The 18,765-nt window shown below is 37.9% G+C and overlaps 1 protein-coding gene across 3 annotated transcripts in view; it reads right to left on the bottom strand.

Annotated features, from left to right (window-relative positions):
• Positions 1-410: 410 nt before the first annotated feature.
• LOC309960292 (zinc finger protein 474-like) overlaps positions 411-18,765 on the bottom strand; it is a gene marked incomplete at both ends in the record, with an annotated part of 34,881 nt that continues 16,526 nt past the window's right edge. For 2 of the 3 annotated variants that reach the window (XM_082836969.1, XM_082836968.1), the window contains 2 exons: positions 411-562; positions 3,749-3,949. In XM_082836969.1, the coding sequence (XP_082693095.1) occupies positions 411-562; positions 3,749-3,949 (353 nt within the window). The remainder of the gene's footprint in view (positions 563-3,748; positions 3,950-18,765) is intronic. The other variant, XM_082836970.1, reaches the window with a different exon arrangement.

Below are 18,765 nucleotides of genomic sequence, written 5' to 3' on the forward strand. Positions count from 1 at the left end.
ACCACCCAAAGTCTCTGTTCACTGAATAATAGTCCTAAGTGTGAGGTTCAGAATCTTGTTCAGGAAATCAGACCAGAAGAAAAACAGCAACAACTGGCTCTGAAATTTCCTGGAGATAAAAATGCCAGCTCTGATGAGGGGCGGCCACGTGTAATTCTGCCTGACAACCGTGTGACATGCGAGGCCCTGGCATGCCAAGGCACACACACGCAGCTGCACGCTAAAAGCAGTGACACAGTGGTCGCACCAGGCCCCCAAAGCACTGAGCTGGGCGTCTCGTGCTCGATGGCCTTTGGTCAATTCCACTTTTCCTTGTTTCCTCTCCTCCCCTCCTTTTCCTCCTCCCCGTCATATCCCAGCTCTTTCCAAAGGATTTAATTCCTGCAACTATTTCGTAGGGAGAAAGAGCTTTACTTGGCGACTTTTGGTTTACAGGATCGTTGGTGAACAATCAGTCTGTCTGGCAGGAAGGTACGCCCACAAATATTACAGGGAACCAACTGGCTCTGGGCACTTTTCCAAGCAGCTTCGTTTAAGGCATCAAGATCATAGAAACCCTTGGCTGAAAAGTTAAAGAAAAACAGAGGAGAAAAAAAGAAAAAGAAAATGGGAAAATGGATCAGTTTTCATTCTGGAGAACCATGCTCTACTTTTTATGGAAAGTATTTTCAGGAAATACCTGTTGACTGAGGCTTTTAAACAAATCGTATTACTTTTGCCAAAAAAAAAAAAAGTGCTGCTCGGTCTTTTAAGGGTTGAGAACCGTTAGCTCTGAACTAGAGGTTTTTCAGTCCTCAGATTTTAAAAAGGGGAAGACATTGTTTTATGTGTTGTGATATGCATTCTTCACTAATTATTAACATCTTTGCTTACACATTATTATCTTGCAAATATAACTTTTGGCTTTCTTTCAGTTGACTCTAAATATAAGCTTACAAAAGGAAAAGAACATTTATTTGAATTTTCTTCTCCTATAATCCTTCAGTGGAATGTTTTTAGAGGACATAACTGACAGTTGAGAGTGAATTTGAGATGAATTATATCCTAAAACTTTATCATCTCTTTATGGCCGTAAACTCAGAGATTCTTTAAGTAATTAAAGTGAAGAATGCAAACAGAATAGTTCATCTGATAAAAAAAGCGTCCTTAAGAAAACAACAAAGGCAGCTGAGAGATATATAATCTCCATTGGCAGAGCACAGGAAAAAAGGCATATGGGTTTATTTTAGAGAAACAGTGTGGGATTTAACTTTAATAAACCTTATTTAAATAGAATGGCTTTAGTACATTAAATTGACTATGTCTTAGAATTGCCCAAAATAGGCCCCCCAAAATGTAGCCAGGCATGCAAAAATATATCACATAGTTTTTAAAAAATTATTTTCACAGCATATATTTCTTTACTAAAGCCCAGGCAATACCCATATGACTTCTGTCTAGTGGTTCACACAAACATAGCAAACCTTAGATTCTTTAACAAGCTTACTCATGTTCTTTTTCTTTTATTTTTTTCTCCGTGGGAAATTAAACTCCAGCACAACAGGACAACCTAGTATTTCTCCCTTGGATAAAGGAAGTGTCACTTTCCATGCAGGATATGAATGTGTATACATATATATATATATATATATATATATATATATTTTTTTTTTTTTTTTTTTTTTTTTTTTTTTTGGCGGTACACGGGCCTCTCACTGTCGTGGCCTCGCCCATTGTGGAGCACAGGCTCCAGACGCGCAGGCTCAACGGCCATGGCTCACGGGCCCAGCCGCTCCACGGCATGTGGGATCTTCCCAGACCGGGGCACGAACCCGTGTCCCCTGCATCGGCAGGCGGACTCTCAACCACTGTGCCACCAGGGAAGCCCTGAATGTATATTTTGAGTGCTTTAAAAGCAGTTTAAAAAGGAATGGCACTGACTTTCTCCTTACTCATATGAGTTTTAATATGGACTCAAAAATTCCAGAGTATTCACTGATTCTCAGTTGAAGATGATTCATCACATTTCTAAAAGTTTTAGGGCTTGTACTTTGGATCTGGAGGAAGGGCTATTTGAATCCTATGACTACAGTAAGTCCACGGGATGGAAATGTTCATGAGAATTCTCTTTGCCTAGAGAGGAAGGGCAACTTCGGAAATAACAAAAGCATAGAGCCAAGAGAAAAATTGCAGAAAGTGCAATTATAAGGATCTGCCTTTTCCATCTGTAGCCAATAACAGAATGGCGAACACTCCAGGGCTTCCAAACCAGTCGTTTCTCTCACCTCTTCTAGAATTGTGATAAGCATGCTCAAGCAGAGAAAGTGATAAAGATCAGAAGTGAAGGAAATAGATTTTTGACACCAAATGAGAAATGATGGGAAGACAGTCTCAAAGAGGTGAACAATTTCTTTGTGAGCAAATATTCTAATTTCAGTAGATGGATATTTTCATCTTGAGCTCTTTTCCCACCTTTTTCATGCAGAGTCTTCCTTTAGGCAAGGACTGTGAACAGTTGGGTTCTAGCAGCCTTTAGAACTTTATCATGACAATCTAGATTCCACTCTGTGGGTTGTTAAAAAAAAGTCTCTTTGGGTCACATCTCTAACAAGAGTACTTTGGGCTAACTGATACTAAATGACCTCCAAGGTACCTATGGTTACATAAAGAAAATCAATTAATTGAATGATTCTCTTAAAACCAAGAATAGTTTTCCTTTGAGGGGAATCAGGAGATCAACTGAGAAAATGACAATGGCAGATGATGAGCAAGCTTGTATGGCAAACACACTCTCTGAACTACTTCTTTCTCACCCTAAATGAGTCAGTATAAGGCTCTGTAATGCGACCACACATGGCAGTTTATGAAGTTCCAGTGTCAGCCTGTGCAGTGTTTTACAAAGTATTCATTGCAAAATTTTTAAAATCTGGACATTTCATATAGAAGTCTAGATTTCCAGTTTCTTTTGTATTATTGAAAGGTACATCACAGTAAATTTAAGGCTAAATTTCTTAAGTGTAACACCAGCTGGAACTGGATAGCAGCTGTCTCCTTTAGAAGGGCAGTGTTGGGCTTCCCTGGTGGCGCAATGGTTGAGAGTCCGCCTGCTGATGCAGGGGACACGGGTTCGTGCCCCGGTCTGGGAGGATGCCACATGCCGTGGAGCGGTTGGGCCCGTGAGCCATGGCCGCCGAGCCTGTGCGTCCGGAGCCTGTGCTCCGCAACGGGAGAGGCCACAACAGTGAGAGGTCCGCGTACCGCAAAAAAAAAAAAAGAGAAAGGCAGTGCTCTCCCACTCATAGTCTCCACCTTCCCTTTTTCCACACACGGACAAATTTATTCAATTGTGTATCCTGACTAGCAGACCCTATAAGCATTTCACTTTGGTACCCCCACTCTTTGAACACTAAAACACATTCATATTTGAAAACATGTTTCCAGATGTCCCCAAAGGTTTTTTAAGCTACAAAGTTTTAAAGATTTGTGTTTGATAATATATGAAAGCAACTTTTGGGAAATATAGCAAATACCAGTGAGTCCCTCTCCTTGTACAGTTTGCCAGGATATAGTATCTTTATGTCTCAGCATCTGAAGACGACACTTTGGTCAGGTATTCTGGAACTGTTTTTTCTATTTGGCTGTAGCCAAGACAGTAAATGTTGCTGATTTCAGTTACCTGAACAAGTAATAAAAGAATACCTCTACTCTTTTAAGTTTAGAGGGAAAAGTCTTCCCTTATACACTCAAGTCTTTTTTTCCAAAAACTTACCAGTAATGGTCCCGACTTCTGGCTTTTTCGGTTCTGGTCTCCTTAGCTCTTTAGGCAACAAGTTGTTTTCATTATGCCATTTTTTCAGACATTGTGGCTCATGGATGACAATTGATTTTGTTCCATATTCACGACCACAAATGTAGCAAACAACTGTTGGTGGATGCCTTATCATTGTTGGCTGCAAGTAATACAAAATATCTGTTAGATAAAGTTCAGGTTTGGAAATTATACTTTTAAATTATAATACATTTAAATTAGCTAGAAAAATCAGTAAATTTTTAAAAGAGTCTAACCATTCTGGTGAGTTTAACCTTTCTGGCAGTTAAGAGAATAAACTATACTACCTGGGTGATTGAGGTGGGGGGTAAGGATGTTGGTTTGGGAGGAGGACAGGAAATGAAGAAGAGCTAACCAGAATTTTACATATTGGTACTTTATAAAAGTTATTTTCTCATTGAATAAATAGTGATTGATTGTCTTCTGACTTTTCTCCATGCTGGGAGAATACAAAGATAAATCAGGTATGAATCATCCTCTCAGTACATCAATATGACTGAGGAATAAAGTAATTAATGTCCTAACTGGCACAGAGAGAGTTTTTAACAGACACTGTTGTGCTCTCTCGCATTCCTTCATGTATAAAATTTCTGCTGCACCTGCGAGTCTCTGCCTTTTTTGATCTGCAGTAGACTCCGCTTATAGGCAGGACAACTAATCAATTACACTTGGGAGTTGGTGGATAAAGACCCAGCTTGCTCACTTAGGCTGTTTCCATACAGTGCTCCAGAAGTCCCCAGTGGGACTGTATCACAGTTACTCATTAACACACTATGTAGACTTCCTTCTTTTCCCTGTCTCTCCTCCCACTACTTTCATTGGGGTTCCTGAGATCACCTCCCCCCAGACTACTTGAACTCAAATCCTCTTCTTAACATTTGTTTCTGGGAGAACCAAATCTAAGGAAGAGTTAAGGATATAACCCTTCTGTCTAGGATATAGAGCATTACAAGAAACATTTTTCCCACCTAAACAATGAGAACAAATCAGATAGCCTGCAGAAACATAATTTTTGAGCCTATTAGATACTCAAAGTTGCAAGGTAAACTAATGAACTAAAAGGACTGCCTCAGTTTGAGGGTGGATCAGCAGAAACAAGAGAACAACTCCCACCCTCCAACTTTACATGAATTAGAAACAACATTTGTCTGCCACAGAGATAAGGGCAGGACAGCTGAGTGTGAACCATTCAGAGGTGCAGCATACAGGTCCTGTCTATAGAAACTTTCCCACCCACTGGGTCTTGCACCTAGTAATAGAGGGTGACAGTCCAACACTGGAGAGAGTCAGGAGCATTGAGATCAACGCTTACCAAGTCAGGAACATAGGGCTTGCCTAAAATGTGACGGTAAAGCTGGAGAATTAGGCCATGTGCTAGTCCCAGATAAGAGCAGTATACTGCTGGGGAGGCTTGGGAGCACTAAGAGGGAACCCCCCTCTGTTGCAGGCATGTAGAGTCCACAGGAGTCTAAAGGTGTAGTAGAAGAACCAGGAGGAGACCTTTGGCTCCAGGCCTTACACTAAGTACAAAGCACGGGCAGTTTACCATGGAGGAATTTAAAGCCTATAATGCATTGAACATAACTAAAAATGACATATCTGAGAAGCTCAGAGAAATCCGAGCAAGATGAACAAAAAAACAGAACTAGATATGTACTAGTAAAACTGCTAAGAACCAAAGATAAGCTTGAAAGCTCTCAAACAGAAACAATACATACAAGGGAATAAGGAAACGATAAGAATTTCAGGTGACTTCTCATCAGAAAAAAAAAAAAAAATGAAGAACAGGAAACAAGAGAATGACATTTTAAAAATGCTTAAAGGGAAAAATTATCAAGTCATTTCAAAATTCCATAGTCAGTAAGAATACCTTTCAAAAATGAAGGTGAAATAAAGACTTTTTTATTTTTATTTTTTGGCTGCACCGTGTGGCATACATGCAGAACTTCCCTGACCAGGGATCCAACCCATGCCCCTTGCAGTGGAAGCACAAAGTCTTAACCAGGGACCACCAGGGAAGTCCTAAAGATGTCTTTATCTAGACAAAAGGTGAAAGAATTTCCTCAGCAGAGTTGATTTACAAGAAATGTTAAAAGACATTATAAATGCTGTAGGAAAATATCAGCTAGAATTCTGGTTCTGCAAGAAGGAATGGAAAAACACTATAAAATGCAAATAGGTCAATAAATTAAAACACTCTTTTAAAAAATGTTTCTAATTTTTGTACATATATATGACAAAATCACTTTAGACCATGGGCTCTTTAAAGAAAAATAATAACAAAAGAAAATGGAGTTTATATTCTCTAATGTGTAAAGTTATAGTAAACAAGAGCATAAATTGTAGGGACGAAAAACTGGAAATAGATTGTCATAGAATTCTTATATTTTTCTTGAAGTAATTTTTAAACATAGAATGTGATATGCTATGTTTTAGCCTCTATAATAACCACTAAAGTACAAAGTCATGCCAAGAGGAATAACTAAAAAGTCAATGAGAAGAGAGAATAATTTTTAAAAATTGATGAGTTAACCATCCCCCAAAGAAATATAGGAAAAGAGGAACAGAGGATTAAAAGAAAAGGCAAGGAGAGGACCTTCAAGATGGTGGAGGAGTATGACGTGGAGATCACCTTCCTCCCCACAAATACATCAAAAATACATCTACATGTGGAACAACTCCTACAGAACACCTACTGAATGCTGGCAGAAGAAATCAGACTTCCCAAAAGGCAAGAAGCTCCCTACGTATATGGCTGTGTGGCTGACAGGGTCTTGGTACTCTGGCCAGGTGTCAGGCCTGAGCCTCTGAGGTGGGGAAGCCAAGTTCAGGACATTGTTCCACCAGAGACTTCCCAACCCCAAGTAATATCAAAGGGCAAAAACTCTTCCAGAGATCTCCATCTCAACACTAAGACCCAGCTCCACTCAACGACCAGCAAGCTACAGTGCTAGACAGTCTATGCCAGACAACTAGCAAGACAGGAACACAAACCCACCCATTAGCAGAGAGGCTGCCTAAAATCATAATAAGTTCACAGACAGCCTAAAACACACCACCAGACGTGGTCTTGCCCACTAGAAAGACAAGATCCAGCCTCATCCACCAGAACACATGCACCAGTTCCCACCACCAGGAAGCCTACAAAACCCACTGAACCAACCTTATCCCCTGAGAGCAGACACCAAAAACAACGGGAACTACAAACCTGTAGCATGTGAAAATGAGACCCCGAACACAGTAAGCTAAGCAAAAAGAGAAGACAGAGAAACACAGAGCAGATGAAGGAGCAAGATAAAAACCCACCAGACCTAACAAATGAAGAGGAAATGGGCAGTTTACCTGAAAAAGAATTCAGAGTAATGATAGTAAGGATGAGCCAAAATCTTGGAAATAGAATAGAGAAAATGAACATTTAACAAGGACCTAGAAGAACTAAAGAGCAAACAAACAATGATGAACAACACAATAAATGGAATTTAAAATTCTCTAGAAGGAATCAATAGCAGAATAACTGAGGCAGAAGAACGGATAAGTGACCTGGAAGATAAAATAGTGGAAATAACTACAACAGAGCAGAATAAAGAAAAAAGAATGAAAAGAATTGAGGACAGTTTCAATGACATCTGGGACAACATTAAACACACCAGCATTTGAATTATAGGGGTCCCAGAAGGAGAGAAAAAGAAAGGGATGAGAAAATATTTGAAGAGACTATAGTTGAAAACTTCCCTAATATGGGAAAGGAAATAGTCAGTCAAGTCCAGGAAGCACAGAGCGTCCCATCCAGGATAAATCCAAGGAGAAACACACCAAGACACATATTAATCAAGGTATCAAAAATTAAATACAAAGAAAAAATATTAAAAACAGCAAGGGAAAAACAACAAATAACATACAAGGGAATCCCCATAAGGTTAACAGCTGATCTTTCAGCAGAAACTCTGCAAGCCAGAAGGGAGTGGCAGGATATATTTAAAGTGATGAAAGGGAAAAATTTACAACCAAGGTGACTCTACCAAGCAAGGATCTCATTCAGATTCGACGGAGAAATTAAAACCTTTACAGAGAAGCAAAAGTTAAGAGAATTCAGCACCACCAAACCAGCTTTACAACAAGTGCTAAAGGATCTTCTCTAGGCAGGAAACACAAGAGTAGGAAAAGACCTACAAAAACAAACCCAAAACAATTAAGAAAACGGTAACAGGAACATACATTTGGATAATTACCTTAAGTGCAAATGAATTAAATGCTCCAACCAAAAGACACAGACTGGATGAATGGATACAAGAAGAAGACCAGTATATATGCTGTCTACAAGAGACCCACTTCAGACCTAGGGACACATACAGACTGAAAGTGAGGGGATAGAAAAAGATATTCCATGCAAATGGAAATCAAAGGAAAGCTGAAGTAGCAATTCTCATATCAGACAAAATAGACTTTAAAATAAAGACTATTACAAGAGACAAAGAAGGACACTACATAATGATCAAGGGATCAATCCAAGAAGATATAACAATTGTAAATATTTATGCACCCAACATAGGAGCACCTCCATACGTAAGGCAAATGCTAATGGCCATAAAAGGGGAAATCAACAATAACACAATCATAGTAGGGGACTTTTAACACCCCACTTTCACCAATGGACAGATCTTCCAAAATGACAATAAATAAGGAAACACAAGCTTCAAATGATATATTAACAAGATGGGTTTAATTGATAGTTATAGGACATTCCATTAAAAAACAACAGAATACACTTTCTTCTCAAGTTGTCATGGAACATTCTCCAGGATAGATCATACCTTGGGTCACAAATCAAGCCTTAGTAAATTTTTTTTTTTTTGCAGTACACGGGCCTCTCACTGTTGTGGCCTCTCCCATTGCAGAGCACAGGCTCCGGACGCACAGGCTCAGTGGCCATGGGTCACGGGCCTAGCCACTGCGGCATGTGGGATCTTCCTGGACTGGGGCACAAACCCGTGTCCCCTGCATCGGCAGGCGGACTCTCAACCACTGCGCCACCAGGGAAGCCCAAACCTTGGTAAATTTAAGAACACTGAAACTGTAACAAGTATCTTTTCTGACCACAGTGCTATGAGACTAGATATCAATTAAAGGAAAAAAAAACTGTAAAAAATACAAACACATGGAGGCTAACCAATACACTAATAAATAACAAGAGATCACTGAAGAAATCAAAGAGGAAATAAAAAAATACCTACAAACAAATGACAATGAAAACACAATGGCTCAAAACTTAGGATGGGATGCAGCAAAAGCAGTTCTAAGAGGAAAGTTTATAGCAATACAATCCCACCTCAAGAAACAAGAAACATCTCAAATAAACAACCTAACCTTACACCTAAAGCAATTAGAGAAAGAAGAACAAAAGAACCCCAAAGTTAGCAGAAGGAAAGAAATCATAAAGATCAGATCAGAAATAAATGAAAAAGAAATGAAGGAATGATAGCAAAGATCAATAAAACTAAAAGCTGGTTTTTGAGGACATAAAAAAATACTGATAAACCATTAGCCAGGCTCAGTGAGAAAAAAAGGGAAAAGACTTAAATCAATAGAATTAGAAATGAAAAAGGAGAAGCAACAACTGTCAGTGCAGAAATACAAAGGTTCATGAGAGATAACTACAACCAACTGTATGCCAATAAAATGGAAAACCTGGAAGAAATGGACAAATTCTTAGAAAAGCACAACCTTCCAAGCCTGATCCAGGAAGAAACAGAAAATATAAACAGACCAATCACAAGCATTGAAATTGAAACTGTGGTTAAAACTCTTCCAACAAACAAAAGCCCAGGACCAGATGGCTTCACAGGCAACTTCTATCAAACATTTACAAAAGAGGTAACACCTATCTTTCTCAAATTCTTCCAAAAGTTTGGAGGAACATTCCCAAACTCATTCTACGAGGCCACCTTCACCCTGATACCAAACCAGACAAAGATGTCACAAAAAATGAAAACTACAGGCCAATATCACTGATGAACATAGATGCAAAAATCCTAAAAAAATACTAGCAAACAAAATCCAACAGACATTAAAAGGATCATACACCATGATCAAGTGGGGTTTATCCCAGGAATGCAAGGATTCTTCAATATATGCAAATCAATAAGTGTGATACACCATATTGACAAACAGAAGAATAAAAAGGATAAGATCATCTCAATAGATGCAGAAAAAGTGTTCAACACCCATTTATGATAAAAACTCTCCAGAAAGTAGGCATAGAGGAAACTTACCTCAACATAATAAAGGCCATATATGACAAACCCACAGCCAACATTGTTCTCAATGGTGAAAAACTGAAACCATTTTCCCTGAGATCAGGAAAAAGACAAGGTTACCTACCCTCACCAGTATTATTCCACATAGATTTGGAACTTTTAGCGAGAGCAATCAGAGAAGAAAAAGAAATAAAAGGAATCCAAATCGGCAAAGAAGAAGTAAAGCTGTCACTGTTTGCAGATGACATGATACTATACACAGAGAATCCTGAAGATGCTACCTGAAAACTACTAGAGCTAATCAGTGAAGTTGGTAAAGTAACAGGACACAGAATTAATGCACAGAAATCTCTTGCATTCCTATACACTATTTGAAAGAGAAATTAAGGAAACACTCCCATTTACCATTGCAACAAAAGGAATAAAATACCTAGGAAAAAACCTACCTAAGGAGACAAAAGACCTGCATGCAGAAAACTATAAGACACTGATGAAAGAAATTAGAGATGATACAAACAGATAGAGAGATATACCATGTTCTTGGATTGGAAGAATCAACATTGTGAAAATGACTCTACTACCCAAAGCAATCTATAGATTCAACACAATCCCTATCAAATTACCAATGGCATTTTTCACAGAACTAGAACAAAAAATTTCACAATTTGTATGGAAACACAAAAGACCCCGAATAACCATGCAATCTTGAGAAAGAAAAACTGAGCTGGAGGAATCAGGCTCCCTGACTTCAAACTATAATTCAAAGCTACAATAATCACGACAGTATAGTACTGGCACAAAAACAGAAATATCAATCAGTGGAACAGGATATAAAGCCCAGAGATCAACCATGCACATATGGTCACCTTATCTTTGATAAAGGCAAGAATATACAATGAAGAAAAGAAAGTCTCTTCGATAAGTGGTGCTGGGAAAACTGGACAGCTACATGTAAGAGAATGAAATTAGAACACTCCCTAACACCATACACAAAAATAAACTTAAAATGGATTAAAGACCTAAGTGTAAGGCCAGATACTATAAAACTCTTAGAGGAAAACATAGGCAGAACACTCTATGGCATAAATCACAGCAAGATCCATTTTGACCCATGTCCTAAAGAAATGGGAATAAAAATAAAAATAAATAAATGGGACCTAATGAAACTTAAAAGCTTTGGAACAGCAAAGGAAACCATAAGCAAGACAAAAGACAACCCTTAGAATGGGAGAAAATATTTGCTAATGAAGCAACTGACAAAGGATTAATCTACAAAATATACAAGCAGCACATGCAGCTCAATACCAAAAACACAAACAATCCAATGCAAAAATGGGCAGAAGACCTAAACAGACATTTCTCCAAAGAAGATATACAGATTGCCAACAAACACATGAAAGGATGCTCAACATCACTAATCATTAGAGAAATGCAAATCAAAACTACAACGCGGTATCACCTCACACCAGTCATAATGGCCATCATCAAAAAATCTACAAACAATAAATGCTGGAAAGGGTATGGAGAAAAGGGAACCCTCTTGCACTGTTGGTGGGAATGTAAATTGATATAGCCGCTATGGAGAACAGTATGGAGGTTCCTTAAAAACCTAAAAATACAACTACCATATGACCCAGCAATCCCACTAGTGGGCATATTCCCTGAAAAAAACCATAATTCAAAAAGCATCATGTACCATAATGTTCATTACAGCTCTATTTACAATAGCCAGGACATGGAAGCAACCTAAGTGTCCACTGACAGATGCATGGATAAAGAAGATGTTTATATATCTTATATAAACATATATACAATGGAATATTGTATATATATTCAATATTCCATATATACAATGGAATATTACTCAGCCATAAAAAGAAACAAAATTGAGTTATTTGTATTGAAGTAGATGGACCAAGAGTCTGTCATACAGAGTGAAGTAAGTCAGAAGGAGAAAAACAAATACCATATGCTAACACATATATATGGAATCTAAAAAAAAGATAAAAAAAGGTTCTGAAGAACCTAGGGGACAGGACAGGAATAAAGACACAGATGTAGAGAATGGACTTGAGGACATGGGGAGGGGGAAGGGTGATCTGGAATAAAGTGAGAGAGTGGCATATATACACTACCAAATGTAAAATAGATAGCTAGTGGGAAGCAGCCACATAGCATAGGGAGGTCAGCTCAGTGCTTTCTGTTCACCTAGAGGGGTGGGATAGGGAGGGTGGGAGGGAGGGAGACGCAAGAGGGAGTGTATATGGGGATATATGTGTATGTATAGCTGACTAACTTTGTTATACGGCAGAAACTAACACACCATTGTAAAGCAATTATACTCCAATAAAAATGTTAGAAAAATAAAACCCCACAATGAGGTACCACACCTTACACCATTAAAAATGGCCATCATTAAAAAGTCTACAAATAACAAATGCTGAAGAGGGTGTGGAGAATAGGAACCCTCCTATCCTGTTGGTGGGAATGTAAATTGGTGCAGCCACTATGGAGAACAGTATGGAGGTTCCTCAAAAAACTAAAAATATAGTTGCCATATAATCCAGTAATCCCACTCCTCATCGTATATCCAGAAAAAAACCTCCATAATTTGAAAAGATACATGCACCCCTATGTTCATAACAGCACTATTTTCAATAGCCAAGACACAGAAACTATCTTAATGTTCATCAACAGAAGAATGGATAAAGAAGATGTGGTGTATATATATATATACACACACACACACACACATGCACGTGTGCGCGCATGCACACACACACACACACACACACAATGGAATATTACTCAGCCATAAAGAAGAATGAAATAATGCCATTTGCAGCAACATGGATGGACCTAGATATTATTGTAGTAAGCAAAGTAAGTCAGAAAGAGAAAGACAAATACCATGTGATATCAATTATATGTGGAATCTAAAATACAACACAAATGACCTTATCTACGAAACAGAAACAGACTCACAGACACAGAGAACAGACTTGTGTTTGCCATGGGGGAGAGGGAGTAGAGGAGGGAAGGGTTGGGAGTTTGGGATTAGCAGATGTAAATTATTATATATAAGATGGATAAACAACAAGGTCCTGCTGTATAACACACTATATTCAGTATCCTTTGATAAACCATAGTGGAAAAGGATATGAAAAATAATATATATATGTATAACTAAATCACTTTGCTATACAGCAGACATTAACACATTATAAATCAACTATACTTCAATACAATTTTAAAAAATAAAATAAAAATAAAACTGAAAAATATTTAAAAAATTAAAATAAGAAAAATAAAGGCAGGAGGAATAAGTATGATTAAAACACCAAGGTGGTAGACTTTATTCTATGTATATTTATAACTGGGGTAAATATAAATGGACCAAAGAACACAATTAAAAGGCATGGATTGACAGACTAGATAAAAAAAAAAAAAAGCAAGACCCAATTATATGTTGCTTATAAGAAACACATTTTATGAACATAAAGATAGAAACTGATTACAAGTAAAAGGAAGGGAAAAAATTCATATAAACATGAAGCCAAAGAAAATAGTATGGCTATATTATTAAAATCTAATTAAATTCAGAGGTTGGAAATGTTTCTTCCAGTTGTGAAGATCAGGGAAAGCTTTAAGGAGGTAGCATTAGAAGAATGGGTAAAATTTAGACCACAAGGGCTGGGAAGGATGGAGAAAGATTTTGGAGGCTGAGCAAAGACAGCATGAGCAAAGCCCCATGGACAGAAATCTGAAGGTTAGTACAGAGAATAGCAAATAATTCAGCTTGCCTGACGCTCAGTGTAGCACTGAGAACTAGAATCAAATAGGTAGGTGGTGGCCATGCTGTGAACAACCATGAATGCCAGGCTAAGATCTAGATTTTGTTTTGTAAGTGATAGGAAGCTGTTAGGCAGGGAAATAACCTATAAGTTCACTGCAGGAAAGTCTGTTTGGCTGTATATAAAAGGAGTAGCAGGGCAGCGTATCTTTGAGAGCTTGAGCATTCATGGCTCTGGGGGGTAAGTAAATCATGGGTCCAAGAGAACACCAATGTTTTATTCTAAATAAGAGGGAAGATGGTGATGTCACTTTCAGAAAGGGAGAAATCTGGAAAGACAGGTTGGGGAAGGAGAAAAAAGGGATTCTGTTCTGGACCTGTTGAGTTTGATGTATTAGTGGAGTTTAAACACAAATTAGTCCAGGCAAAATAAGAAACAGAGGCCTGTAATTCAGGATTAGTGGGATTCAGAACTGTTTGCACAGAAAAGAGGTTTAAAACCATAAAAATTCTAGAAGAGGCATATATAGAGAGTGTATGGAGAAAAATTCCCAGGAGAATATCTACAATAAGGAGATCGAGCAAGGGAAATTGCAGTCTAAAAAGATAAAGGTTGAAGTCTGAAGTTAAAGAAACCTGGGCATGGAGAAAAAGACTCCCTTCAGAATTCTGGAAACACTTCTGGTTCAAGAAAGTTGGTGTCATCAACTCTGTCAAATGCTACGGAGAGTAATGGGTGGCTGAGGAAGGCAGGTAGATCTGGTTACCAGTAGGTTAGAAGCCAGTGACGTTGGATAGTTTAGTTCCAAAGGAGTGAAAAGAATAAAAACTAAATTGTTAGGAGTTAAAGATTAGGTCAATAAGAAGAGGAATACACTTTCCAAAAGTTTGCAGAAAGAAAATTTGAGAGGTAAGTAGAGTTAAGAAAGATTTGTTTTTTTGCTGTTTTGGGGATAGGAGTGTTTGGGATGGAGATTAAGAAACTGTAGGCCTGGGAATTCCCGGGCAGTCCAGTGGTTAGGACTCCGAGCCTCCACTGCCGAGGGCCTGGGTTCAATCCCTGGCTGGGAAACTAAGATAAGAGAAAAGGGATAATCAATAGAAAAAGGTCTCTGAGGAGGCAAGAGAAGATTGGGTCAAGGGTGTAACTGGAAATGGGAAGGGGAAAAGGAAGAAAAATAAAACAGGTGGAGTTAGAGAAAGATTACTGTAGAGAAGCGAGGCACTAGTGAAGCTAATATAAAATGAATTTAGTCTTCTAAGTATGAGGCAAAGTGATCTTTAGAGAATGAAGAGATTCTGATTCTGGGAAATAGAATAGTGAAAAATACTGAGATTAAGCACTGTGGGAAACAGTGATTCAATTAGGGAAGAATACTCACAGAATAATGGAAAAGGCCCAGTTAAGTTGAGCTGCAAGAAATTGCAGTGGAATTAAATGACCTTTTTCAATATTTCTGAAGTAGCACTGGGGTGGCATGAAAGCAGAACCAAATTAAGTTGGTTGTGTGGTCTCCACTGGGGAAATAAAACATGGTGAAATGTGTGCATGTTTTAGAATCAGTTTGCTTTGAACTAACTCTTAGGGGTTACATCTGCAGTGGAAAAAGCACAGGGAAAGATCAAAATCAGAAGGAAACAGTTTTATGATTTCTGCATGCCTGAGCAGAAATAACAGATTCTAGATGGGTAAATCCACAATTAATGCAGACCAAGCAAAATGGAAAGTGGAGTTACTTCCGGGATGAGCCAAGTCTTTACAAAAGCACATTGTTTGAGGAAAAATATTTTTATTCTATTTTTCTATACTGACCTATGTCAATATACTACCTTAATCAAAATAATGAAATAGTTCTTTATCCTTCCTTCTTATTAGCCATGTAGCAATGTCTAACACTTGAAAAGTGACTTTATAAATATTTAGGGAATTCAAGACCTAAGAGAAAGAGTAAAGCAGAAGTAATAATCTTCAAAGTATCCAAAAGTTCCTTCTTATTTTTATATGTTTATTTACTTGAAAGATTAATTAGATGCAGGTTTTTGAAGTTTGAAAAAAGAAGTTATTCTTTTTACTTTGAGAATAATGAATTTCTTAAAACTCCATATGGAAAGTATGAGCCAAATGTAGTATTTAACCAAGCGTGTAAGCAAAATAATTGGTATGGGTCATAAATGAAGACATTTCATGTCACATTGTCATAAGGCTTCTTCTGGAAGGAAAAATTAGAAGAAAATAGGCAGACACAGAGGCTAGAAGACAGGCACAAAATAACTTACAGGGATGTGGGAGAAAATTAATACCATAAAAAGGCTAAGATATTCTATATTATATTTTCCAAAGCCTGCCCCATGCTCTATATTTGTGGGTGAACTGCAGTTGAACTTGCAATATACTCCATATTCTTAGGTTTTGAGCATCTCGCTCCTAAGCCACGCTCTAGGGAAGTGTAAGCAACCCAGACACACAGCTGAAGAGAAAAATGCATCCCCATGGGTCTGAACAGAGATAAGAGAACCTCTTTTATTGTTCATTAATTTCACAACTGTCAGTCTGAAACTTCCAGAGAAAGTTGAACAATCTCCAACTTGTGGTTACGGCCACTGCCAAGGTTTTACTCTTTAGCATTTTCAGTGTTTTCAGATGGAAGTGGATGAGTGGGGGATGGAGAGGAGGAACAGGAAGAAGAGACCATGTTCCAGGTGGAAAGGGTAGACGGCCGCTTCTTGGCTAGTGTGCTACTGGGACTCACATAACTGAGCAAGGCGGGTGGCGGAAGGTGTGCCCAGGGGGCTTGTCTACACGGGGCCTGCCAGGGCAAGCCAACTCCAGGAAGTGTAATCAAAGGAGGGCAAAGAGGAAGCCAGTCAGTCTAAAGTTTCTGCAAAGCAAAGGATTAGATCAACAGTTTTGATCTACATAAGCACTACATAAGCACTATTTCTGATGTGAACTGTTTTAGGGGGGCAGCTAAATGCCCCTACACAGCAAGTTTATTAGGGCTCATCACATTTTGCCCTTGTTCTTTCAGTTTCCTGGGAAAGTCTGTTTAGGTTGGATGTAGCCAGAGGCACTTGAACACTTCAGGGGAAGTTTTCATATGTGTATATTTCTTTCAAGTTGAATCCACTAACTTTCATATGTTTTCAATCATTTTTCTGGCCACCATTGGAATTATTATTCTATTTTCCACACAGCATTTTTTTTTCTTTCTGTTAATGTCTCTTCTTTGTCAGGAATGCCTCATGTTCAATCTTTTAGGCCAGGACTGTGCAATGCAAAGGGAAGTGGACATTTAACAACTTTTCTCCTAATCAGTGTAGATGACCTGTCATCCATCCATTCTTTTTTACAATTTGTAATATCACCACTGAATCAAAGGGAAAAGAATAAGGACCAAGGAAAGAGGGTGGTTTAGTGGAGAGCCTTAAGAGAGATGTTGATTGAAGAGGAATGGACATAGTTCCAGAAAACCTGGACTAGGATACCTATTTCAAATAGCTTCACATAGCTTTTGATGACCTCCCTGAGTGCTCAGGCAGAAAGAAAACCATAGTGAACCACACAACTCAATAGGTAACAGAGCTTATAGAAGGAAGTATAGTAATTGGTCAGAAGGAAAAGATATTCCTAACATTAAATACTATTGCATGAACCTTAATGAAAGAGACATTAAAAACTAAAGTGGAAGTTATGACTAATACACTTGGTCATTTCTTATATTAATCCCACAATAAATGCTAAGTAATAATAGTGTGAAATTATAGTTGTGTGATATTATTTTTAGGAGAACATGCATCAGTGATGTAGCTTTTGGGAGCTATGTTGTGAAATATCAATTAGTAATATATATGGAGCCATAAGTCCCTTTGAAAATCTAATGGTTGCAAAGGCCATCTCCTCAGAAAAATGCACATGTACAGAGAACTGTGGATATGATTTGGAATGACTGAGGGACTCCCTAAAACCCATCCATTTACCCCAGGAAGTGAGATGTTGGGCCTTCAGTCAGAGCCAAACCTTTTCTTTCAAATAGATGCTCCTTTGTGTAAGGAGCCATTTGGCACCGTTTAAATGCCTCTAAAAGTACTGAACTGAAGGCTGCAAGAACTTATGACATATACCACCTCTGGCTTTAGGAAGATCTTAAGTTCTGCTTTGTGTAAAACAGTTCCTAATGTACCTGTTGTCTTGACTAAGTATTAATAGTCCCTTCTTTTACTCTCTAAAATGTCCCCGTTTCATCAATAAATTACACAGTTTTGAAAAACATCAATCCATAAAATATAAGCAATCAAGAGATGAAACAAAAACAGCAAACAAAAAAAAGCTCAGAAATATTGAAGCTGTAATCCACATGGAGAAGTATAGATTTATAAGAATGGCAATGAATCCATTTAAACACAGAACTAAGGTAAAATGACTATAGAAATTATGGTTAGGGAAGAGAATAGAAAAGCAACACACCTTGACAAATAAAAATACCTTACTTACAAAAATGGGCAACAGAAGGAGAGGTAGGTACAAAGATGTTAATGGTACTAAATTCTCCACCTTTCATGGCAAACAGTCAATTAAAGCAGTATAAAATTGAAACATGGAGTTAAATTTTTTTTCATATTCTTTAATAACGTATCTTTGTTTTTGAGCATTAGTGGGTCCTTCAGAAACTAACATTCTTTTAGTGAAGAAATATTTTTCTGAAGTTCAGCAATATCATCAGTTTCACTTTGGTTTCTTTTTGTTGAATTCAAGTAAAATTAAATATATTACCTCTATCAATAATAACTTGAATGTGATGATCTCATTTCTATGAAAACCTGCATGTCTATTTATTTATATGTTATTTACATAGATGTCTGGAATGATACTCACTAAGGTCAAACTAAGCTGGGGTAACTGTTATGCTAAT

The sequence above is a fragment of the Leucopleurus acutus genome (assembly GCF_964270905.1).
Source record: "Leucopleurus acutus genome assembly, chromosome: 3".
Taxonomy (NCBI): domain Eukaryota; kingdom Metazoa; phylum Chordata; class Mammalia; order Artiodactyla; family Delphinidae; genus Leucopleurus; species Leucopleurus acutus.